The 10,223-nt window shown below is 38.9% G+C and overlaps 3 protein-coding genes across 5 annotated transcripts in view; 1 reads left to right on the forward strand and 2 right to left on the reverse strand.

Annotated features, from left to right (window-relative positions):
* Positions 1-10,223, forward strand: part of LOC145498010 (uncharacterized) — a 380,464-nt gene that overhangs the window by 310,273 nt on the left and 59,968 nt on the right. The gene's annotated exons all lie outside the window — the stretch shown is intronic.
* Positions 1-10,223, reverse strand: part of LOC145497882 (C2 domain-containing protein 3-like) — a 280,776-nt gene that overhangs the window by 249,980 nt on the left and 20,573 nt on the right. For 2 of the 3 annotated variants that reach the window (XM_081477746.1, XM_081477745.1), the window contains exons 3-4: positions 863-969; positions 130-238 (exon numbers count right to left, since the gene is read on the reverse strand). In XM_081477746.1, coding sequence (XP_081333872.1) covers positions 130-238; positions 863-969 — 216 coding nt within the window. Of the gene's footprint in view, positions 1-129; positions 239-862; positions 970-9,035; positions 9,126-10,223 lie in introns of those variants that run through there. The other variant, XM_081477747.1, reaches the window with a different exon arrangement.
* On the reverse strand, positions 984-5,564 carry LOC145497945 (uncharacterized). The gene has a single exon (XM_081477824.1). It carries the CDS (start codon positions 5,217-5,219, stop codon positions 3,765-3,767), a length of 1,455 nt encoding a protein of 484 aa, XP_081333950.1. The 5' UTR covers positions 5,220-5,564; the 3' UTR covers positions 984-3,764.

Here is a 10,223-nt window from a genome sequence, read left to right on the forward strand (position 1 = left end):
TCATGGTAGTCTCACACTTTTGCCAGGTATCTGCACAGACCCCTGGGAAAAGAAAGACTAACAGGTCAATAAGTAAGGAATAGGGAGTAATATGCAATTTTCACATTAAATAACTTGTTTTTAACTTACCCTTGGATTGGGGCACTTGCAGAAAGCTGCAAGGTATCAATCAATCTAACTTGTCCAATGCGCATTAACAATGGACCATGAACCACCTCAAATATAAGGGCTCCCATGTCTAAACAAAAAGATTTTGTACCATAAGAAAACACCATACAGAAAGTAATCAAAAAGGAAAATATAGATAGTAACAGTAACAGTAACAGTAAATTTTATTGCTGGGTATATTATAGGTTTATGAGCCCTAGTAGCTCACAGTTAGCAAAGCTATTCTATTATTACTTTGAGAGTATTATCTACTTTAATTGAAAGAGAGAATAAGAGAAAAAAAAAGAAATTTAAAAAAAAATTGAGAAAATAAACAAAATTAAACCAAAACATTTTACATAATACATGAAATAGAAATAATAAATATATACATAAATTATGATAAACACATTTATTTAATATATGGAATTGACTCTTAGTTTTAGCACTATGTTACCAACTTAAAAAATGTCCTAGACAAACGAGTCTGGTTGAAAAAACCCAACACGATTCACCACCTGGCCTAAACAATTTACAGCGCAAGAACTATTGATTTGGCAAGCTGAGCATTATCAACTGACCCCTTAAAATTCCTCATATTTGATTCCATAATACCTCAGCCACTGTACCCCAGAAGTCTGTTTAATAAGAGAGGCAAAGCAGAAGACACTCATATCTAACAAACAAAGTGGTTCGTCATTTGCACAACACTCACCTTGTAAATAGGCATTAAATTGTCTTGGACCACTGCACACAGCATATCGTACACAAGTCAATCTTGGATAATGTCTTGTCTGATCAGCTGCTCTGTCATCTAAGGGTCTACATAGTGTACAACAACATAAAATGCATACACTGTACAGAGTTTACAAAACAAGCCATAAATGAAATTTTACCCTTTCAGAAGCAAAATTATATGGGCTTAACCTATTGACTCCTCAAAAATCATTTAAATAAGTTATAAAAAAATTTCTTGCCTTTTTTCTGAAGAGATTGTGTCTGAACTGTTAAAAACTCTATTCAAAGATGGAGACTAACATTCCTTTTCAGTCAGAGGGAAGTATTTCAACAATTTCGTTCAGATCATGGATATAAAGCAAAGTTATCTTAGCGTTTTTTCTCACTAGATGTCTTTTTCTATATATATAGAAGAGAGAGAGAGAGAGAGAGCCAGATGTATTGGCACTTTTACAACTTAGATGTGGCACTTTTGTGACATTTTGTGGCACATTGGTAACCCCACTTGGCACTTTACTAACTAGTGGCACTTATGTAGCGTGCCACATGGCACTTTAGTAACGTTAAAGTGGCACTAAGGTGACCTTGAGTGGCACATTCTTACCAATGTGGCACTTTTGTAACAATATGGCACTAAGGTAACTTTAAGGTGGCACTATTGCAACTATTTGAATATCGTTGATTTAGTCAACTGCTGAAAACAGCTACAATCTGAACTCCAGAAGAGATGAAATACAGTTCAATCAATGAGGCAATCTGCACCTCATAGGCTTCTGGAAAGTTTCCCTTGTCAAAAACTCAGTTTATTATTATTATCATTATCATTATCATTATTATTATTATTATTAATATTATTATCACTATCATTATTATTATTATTAGTAATAGAAATTGGACCGAGTGGAGTACAATTCAGGGAGTAATCGCGCGAGTACTTTCAAAATCAGACGAGCGCGAAGTGCGAGGCCGATTTGAAGTTACGAGCACGATTATTCCCTGAATTGTACGATACGAGGTCCAATTACTAATTAATCGTATCTATAACAAATTTCGGAATTAAAAATGTCTTTTGAGAACTTCTTTTGAGCGGAAACATCTGTAACGCTTTTCATAAGTTTGGAAAACTGAAGGAAACCATTAAAGCACGCGTAATTGATGTGCGCATCACGTAGGTATCCAATTACGAAAAGTTCAAATTGGATACCTGTAATTGGACACCCGCGTGATCGCGCACCCATTATGTGATTGGATTGGTTACCCACAATTTTAATGATAAGTTGCAAAACCCAAGCTATGAACGAGGTGGCGTGAATAAAAGCACCCTAGGACCATAAGTAGCACATAAAGCTTCAACACCACAGCTGTTACCAACAGAAATGTTTAATGACTTGTTAACAAGAACAGTAGCCTAGAATACAGTTGTTCTGAATTATGAAATAGCTGATTTATCTTCGTAAAGGAAATTTTAAATCTGAAAACAAGACAAACTTTTCGTGAATTTAAAGGAGCTCAGTCACGGCATTTCGAGTTATTTTGACCAACTGCAAAATTACCTTTAAATTGAACGAAATCTGAAAATAGTAGTTTACTAAGAGAGAGAGGTACCAATGAGACAATAACGAACCATAACGGAACAAGAATGGTCAAGCATGGAAAAGACTAATGCGGATAACAAATGACAAACTTGAATAATTTAGGCTGAACATTTCAAGATGCGCAAACCGTGACGAAACTCTTTTAAGATAACACTTGTAAACAGAATGAATAGTAACATACAACTCAGTTATTCTGAATAATAGCATAACTAATCCTCTTTTGGTATGAGAGTATGCAATACAATACGTTGAATAAAACCACAACCTGAATATAAATAGACTGCTTCATTATCTTAGTAACTGTTAGTAACGATAATGTCTATGCATTGTCTTTACCAGTTAGCTGTCTACCAGCTTTTGTTCTGTCACTATATGGTTTTAGCGTATTCTTTGACGGGCATTTTGAAATGATTATTAATGTGAAGAGTTGTTTGTCATGATAAAAATGACAAACAAGAAAAAATTACCATGGAAGTATCATTTCCCTGAAAGTTTAATTCTTAGTAACTAACCCGAAAAAAGAACAATCATGTTCTGGAAGTTAAATTAACTTCTAGAAAGCAGACGTGATCTGAGAAACATCATTTTGCATCCACTAAGAATGATTAACATTGCAGGACATGTCTCACGGCGTCAACTGGGAAACGTTTGCATTTCAGCTCTGTTTCCTAGAAAGGCTATTTTGGAGCCTAATATGAGCTGTGACTACATTTTAGTTTCCTTAGCAACTTAAGCTGAAATACTCTTAACAGGTTTTGTTTCTTCTTGCTGCTAAATGCCAACATAATCAGTGGCAGATGGAACTTTTGTCTCGGTTGAAACTTGGTTGATATAGGAGGTGAGTCGCCCAGGAAGAAAAAGAAGAAAACGGAGGTATATAAAGCCCCAGCCAAACGATCGCAACATTTCAACCCAACAGTTTTGGGCCCAACATGTTGCGTGCGTTTGGCCTCCTTGTTGGGACAGTCATGTTGGTTGTTGCTGGCTCAAGTTTGAGAATAGTCAAATTTGAGCCAACAACCTCCAACCGGGTGGCCAAACGCGCAAAACATATTGCGCCCAAAAATGTTGCGATATGTTGCGTTGAAATGATGCAATCATTTGGTCGGTGCTTAACTGCTTAGATATACAAGGTCACAAGTAAATCTTAGGGAGGTAGATATAAAATCATGACAAGTTCTTACTAGCGCCTACTTTGCTTTCTACTTTGTTCTCAACTAGTGCCTGCTTTGCTTTCTATCGTATTTTCATCTAAGGCCTCCTATGCTTTTGTTCATACTTTAGTCAATTTACAACTTGTTCGACTGTGAAGTCAGCAAACAGTTTGGTACCCTGGCCGTCGTTTTGCAATCTTCTTGCTATAACGGGCTTTGAGATCGGGGATCCTTTGATCATATCGGGGAACAAACGGATCAAAGTTTGAACTTGGGTGGAACTGAAAAGGCCTGGCTTGGACCTTGCAGTAGTTACTGTAGGTGAAAGTATGTCAGAGGAATGATCACTAGCTTCGCCATCCCCAGATGTATCGAACATTCTGCTCACACGGTCTGTCACTGTGTCTTTTTGCGATGGCAAGAGAACTGTCCCTGTCCTGGTCTCTTTCGAGTTAAATTGCCACTGAGCCCGTACTTTGTCGTACACCTTCTTTGCACTTTCCTTGACTAGAATTGGATTCGACTGAATTTTTTCCCTGACAGAAGCCATACATATTTTTTGTTCATTGATCTCTGAACGGAAGAGCTCTTTGATGGCATTTGTCTTTTCCTCGACTTCTTTACTTGATAGGGCCAGCTCTTTTATCCCTCCTTCCACTTTCTCATTTCCAATTTCGGCTTCTTCCTCAACTGTCGGGGCTAGCTCTTTCATTTCATGCTTGTTACTTCCTCCCTCACTCTTTTGGGGATTTCGCATCATTCTGTGGAGAATTTGCGATGCTTTGACAGATGATTTACTTTTGTCCAACACCCTGTAGTATTTTTCAGCGGAAGTTTCTCTATGAGCCATGAGATCCGCCAAATTTCCACTGATGTCCTTACGGTTCTGGTGGCACTCCGAAACGGCACTTTTTCGGTACAGGGTGTGGGTCACCGGTCCGTCGATGCCAGCCTTCTGGAATATTGAACTCAATGCCCTTGACATCTGGCTCGACTCCATATTATTCCCCCCCCATGAGAGGAAAAATTTGTCACTGCCCTCAGCGGACTCTTTGACAGGCAGTTTTGAATGCATTTCTGTTAGGAAAATGTTAAGATGGTTGTAGAGGTGATTGGTCAAGACAATCTGAGCTGGCCCATGGGTATCTACAGTTTTGTGCTGTAAAACACGCACTACATGTCTGTCGTTTTCAGATCTGGCCCTTTGAAACTCCTGAACAGTCATATATGCCACGACTCCTGCTCTGTTTGCATTATCAATCATGATTTGAGCAATTAAATAATCTCTCACCAGCGTGTACTTTGCTTGGGTGATCTCAGCATGATGAGCTCCACTGAGCTCTCCCAAAATGATGACGGCATCTCGCACAGCCTGGCTTCTTCCAAAGTCATTGACTTTGTCCGGTGTTATGAGAGCACTAACATCTTCTTCCATTTTCTCCCACCTGCGCCGTGTGGTTTCACGCTTATACGAGGCGGACCAATTCTTTAACTTTTCTCGTAGGCTTATGACGTCATCTTTCTCAAATTCGACTCCACTCGGTTTCTCTCCTAGCAAAAATGAGCAGTAGTGCTGCAAGCTCATCAGGTACGATTTAATCGTTGTAGGGTAATATTTCTTTTCGGCATACTGTCGAAGGAAAACATCTCGAACCAGTTTGCGGTCAAGTAATGAATGAGGACAACTCCCCTCACCTATTACGGACAAAACCTTTTTCACTTGAGCCACATGTTGCTTGGCAGTTTTTGCGTCTTTTTTCTCACAGTCTGGAGAAACAAGCCAGTCTTCAAATTCTTGCAAAGTCTCTTGTACTACACTCGAGGGTTCATCCGTATCAACACTGCTTCCTGGTTTTACAACGTCGCCAGTGTCAGACACATTAGGATCACTCTTCTGGAGATCGTCAGGATCATTGTCTTCAAGATCTTATTGACTTGATTCTGACTTGCATAGAGATGAACAGTCCATATGGTAGTCCATATCCATTTCGTTTTCTCTTTGTGCCTTCATTCTGTGAAATATGTGGTCATTCTTCATAGACACGACTTTAGCGAGCGACATACACTTTTTGCACTTTGGTTCATCGCTACCTAGCTTGTGTACTTGGTGAAGGTGCTGAGGAAGTCTCTCAGATACTGTTGTGCAGCCTGGAATGGAGCATATTTTCTTCTTCCGGGATGGTTTCTTGCAGTTCTTGGGTTTGGAATCGCCTTTGGTTTTCCATGGCTTCCTGTTTCCAGCATAAGCAGTTTCTTGGCTAGAAAAGGTATACTGCTTCCGTAATTTAAATCTGCATGTGGCTGTTTTTGCAACCTGTTTGGACCAGTTGTGTACGTTTCTCAGATGTCTGGGAAGATGACGAAGAACACTGTTGCAATAGGGCAAGGGGCACTTTTTCTTCTGTTGCTTTATAACAGGGTTTTCATCTTGACCTTCATCGTCACTCCCTGCATCCTCTTCACTCCTTCTCTCGACTTTCGTTTTGTTGCGCTCTTCTTCATTCTCATTTTTAAACACCTCACTTTGGTCACTTTCATCCTGCACTTCTATTTGCGCTTTGTTCTCGTCTTGGATGCTGCTAAAACCATCTTTGTCGTGATCTTCATTATCACTATCAGACACTTCAAACCCAGAGTAGATTGCTGCCTGGGTTCTGGTCCATTTCCATCTGAGATTAAACGTTCTTTCTCTCCGCTAAGGACCAACAACATGATAGACGTTAATACACCAAATTCCCTTTAAACTAATAGAATTATGGTATTGTCACTAACGCAGTAGGAAGTTTGAAAAAAAATTCTGGCTGGGACTCTCTACGTAGTTACTACGTAACACGCAACATTGCATACAGCAAAAACCCAGAGCAATAATAATAAAAGCAAAGGGGCCAACAACTAGTCTACATTTGCCTTAAATCCTCAAATTAGCACCCAGGGCGCTTATTTTGAACTTAGAAGAAAACGCATGGCACTTATTCAAGGGAGGCGCTTAATCAAGGGGGCCGCTTATTGAATTTTTCCAAATCGTGGTCATATATGATCGTTTTTTTTTTTTTGTAATATATGTATGTGTCAGTCCCTCAGAAGTCTCAGAAGGCTCTTGTCTCTCTTGAAAAACTACGAAATATAACCCCTTTAGCCAGTCTAGGCCTGCTGAACAAGGTTGGTTGAGCTTCAGGCATTGGAGATCAACAGGTCTTCACTACCATCCGTTGCGACGGTCAATGTGCAGTAGTTGAATGAGTCGATAATCACTTGCTTGTGATTGAACAAGACCAAAACTATACATCCTTTGTTGTCTCAGCACTCGTCCATCAATCAGGGGGAGGGGGGGCACTTATTCAACGGGAGGCACTTATTTTAAATTTTGCCTGATAGGAGGGGCGCTTATCCGAAGGGGGCGCTTATTTGAGGGGAGGCGCTAATTCGCAGAATTATGGTATATGGATGCGGTCCCCTCCCCTTTTTGACTTTTTTTTGATGCTCACATTTTAGGCTTAATCGAATAAAGTATTGAATACAATAGCTTTTGCAAGCAAGAAGAGTGTTAGGCATATGTCACAAAACATGATTTTATACTTAAGGTCATTCCACTGAAATAGAACCTGCACTGAGATTTTTGTGAAACTTTGCCTATTGATTGTTTATATTATAGGAACTTAAATTTTGAAATAAAAATGAGGGGTCACCATGTTCTTCTAGGAGCAACAGCACCTTGTTTATACCCATATAAATCCTTATAATAGCACCATGATTGTAGTCACGATTGCTTGCTAAATTCACATTTCCGACGATTGCTTTTTGTTCTACACTGAGAATTGGTCCATATTTATTTTACACAGAGAAATTTATTACTCAATTCAAAACAACAGAAAAAAAATGATAGGTGACCATACTCGTTTGCGAGAAAATGACGATTTACCTATATGGCGAGGTCCAGCTGTAAAGAAAAAGCCGCCACTTTTTAATGCACGCGCGCTAATCACGCGTGAAATTATGCGCAGTAGGGATGCACAATGCAATACTGGGGAATGACCTTAACCGGCCAGCAGAACGTTCTTAACGGGCTAATTATTCTCACTGCATTTCCCAGTTCTCCAAGAAGAATTTCTTCCAAATGACTGTTATACTGAAATGAACTAATATGACCGGACTTAATATTTCTTGGTGCAGTTACATCTTTTGTTTTGATTTGGTGGATAATATGTGCTTAGGATGTAAGAGGCAGAGATAGTAAATGTTAGTGACAGAAGTCATCCCATGGAGTCAGTCACATAGACAAAGTTACCTAACCTTACCAATTGAGCACATTATATTTGGCCAGGGTCTAGGGTTATATTATAACCACAAAATCAATGTTGATACAGGTCAAGGAACATTTGCCCTTTGAGCCACGTTGATACAATTCGGTAAGGTCTGTGTCAATCAGAACGTCAGCATTACTGCGATATGTATAAATATGTAATTTAAAATTCTTGCTTATTTCAGAGCTATTTAAACATTGAATAATTCATACATTTATTTTTTCTCTATTAATAATCCTGTTAAACATCAATTTGACAGACAACACCGAGCCTGCAAATAATTTTTGTTTGGTAAGGGAGCCAAGCACTTGTCAGACAGGCCCCGGCCGGTTTTGACAAGACAAGAGGGCATTCTGGTTAAACAAACAAATCAGTAGTTTGACGATAATGTTAAGGAGAGTGGCACATCTTATTTCTGGCCTACAACTGCTTTCCTTGAGGCTCGTTTAAAGAGCAACAAGTAGTTCAAATTGCTCTGTCAAATTGACAATCAAATTGAATGATGTTTGTTCAAACTGCTCTGCAGTCAATAATGGCAGAGCAACTCAGTCTTCCCGTGCCTTTCGTACAAGAATATGTGTTTGCTATACTAATTTAGTGGCAGTGGGAGTGATATGTATACTAATTATGTTGTCTACAGGATCCTGGCTATGTTTATTGATCATGTGCACTGGTGCACACTCATGACAGCATTTATGAAAATGTACCTTTACCATGATTATATAACATATATGTTGTTTAGAGCTAGGCAAAAGGCTTAATGATATGTAAAATATACATGTCTTAACAGATATAAACTTATATGTGTGGTCATAGCTATTGTGTCTGATTCTACAAAAGATTGAAATAAAAGTGAAAATCTATGCAATTTTTTTCACACCAATCCTTTTTCACTATATGCTCCATTGGACTTTATTTGCTGAACATTGTTATATTAGATCCTGTCTGTCTCACTCTAAAAGACATACCACATTTATCTGCCCATTTTTTATTTGCTGTTTAGATGTAAAAGCAAGTGGCCTTAAAGATTATTTTGGGGCTTAAAACATCTTAAAGAAGTGTCTGTTTATCATTACACATGAGTAAAAGAAAGCTCTTACCCTTTTGGCTGCATCATGGTCACCTCGTCGCAGAGCTGCTGCTTCTGCAGACTTTAAAGCATTCAATCTTGCATTCACGCTGAATCTGTCCATTCCGTGGTGCAGTTAAATGGTCACCTAAACAGAAAGAGAATTTACATGGAACTTAAATATGGCAGAGCTCTCAAATCTGATACGCTATCATGACTATCATGCTGAAACAATTATTTCCCAAGCTGCATTAAAATGTTTGGATTCAATCAGTCTTTGGACAAATATCTCAACTTGAGAATGGCAGATGACTTCAACTAAATTTAAAATACTCACAACATAACCTCGACACAATTCATGAAAATACATTCAGATACTTACAGACCTTTGATGGCCAACCGAAATAAACAGCCGTTCATAATAAGCATCCCTTTCTAAGAAACCACTTTACCTGAACTATGAAAAGTAAATTTGGTTCGTCGATCAGGCAATAAACAGAGCCATGACAGAGACAATTCAGCACAATAACAATGTGCGATGATCACAAACAAAAGACGACCTGTTCACCTCTGACATGGCTGATTTGAATATATATCTCAACTGGAAAGTCTGTTAGCGTTTAATGCTTGCAAATATGTACAAGAATTGACAAGATGGTCTATGTTATGCACAAAAAAACGATGGATTGTAGACCTACCTTCTCTTCCTGTCGGCCATCTATTGTCGGAAAACTGTGACAAAACAAGATTTGTTCCCAACCTCTTCTCCCTTTCGTGGAAGGCTACCACGTGTCAGGTCCGAAACGTTCAGGGTGCATTTCTCTGGGCGAATCCGAGATCGGATTTTTGATCCAAGATCACACGAATTTGTTACTACCACAGAAAAAAAAATTCCGAAAATGGATTTTTCCCTTGACAACCCGAGTTTGCAGTTTGCGTGTTTCAATGTAGTTTTGAAAAGGTGGCAAGTTGTATTTGTTTTTGAAGAGTTCCCACTGTGGGTGTGCAAGAAGATTGTACCTCAAAGCCCTCAGGATTATTGTTTCTACACTGCGGTAAACATACCCAGTATTGCCATGAAAGTTAGAAGAGATCACGGTTTACTGTAATTCTTTTTTCTTTCAATAAAATTGCCAAAACGATCTTGAAACCGCATTGACAACTCGCAGTAAAAAAGCCATTCAAACAAATGATGCTGGCGTATACACGAGGGCGAGGG

This window comes from Orbicella franksi, chromosome 9, assembly GCF_964199315.1.
Source record: "Orbicella franksi chromosome 9, jaOrbFran1.1, whole genome shotgun sequence".
Taxonomy (NCBI): Eukaryota; Metazoa; Cnidaria; class Anthozoa; order Scleractinia; family Merulinidae; genus Orbicella; species Orbicella franksi.

Coding starts and splice junctions, on each gene's coding strand:
- LOC145497945 (XM_081477824.1), bottom strand. CDS start 5,219: ATGAGCTTGCAGCACTACTGCTCATTTTTGCTAGGAGAGAAACCGAGT.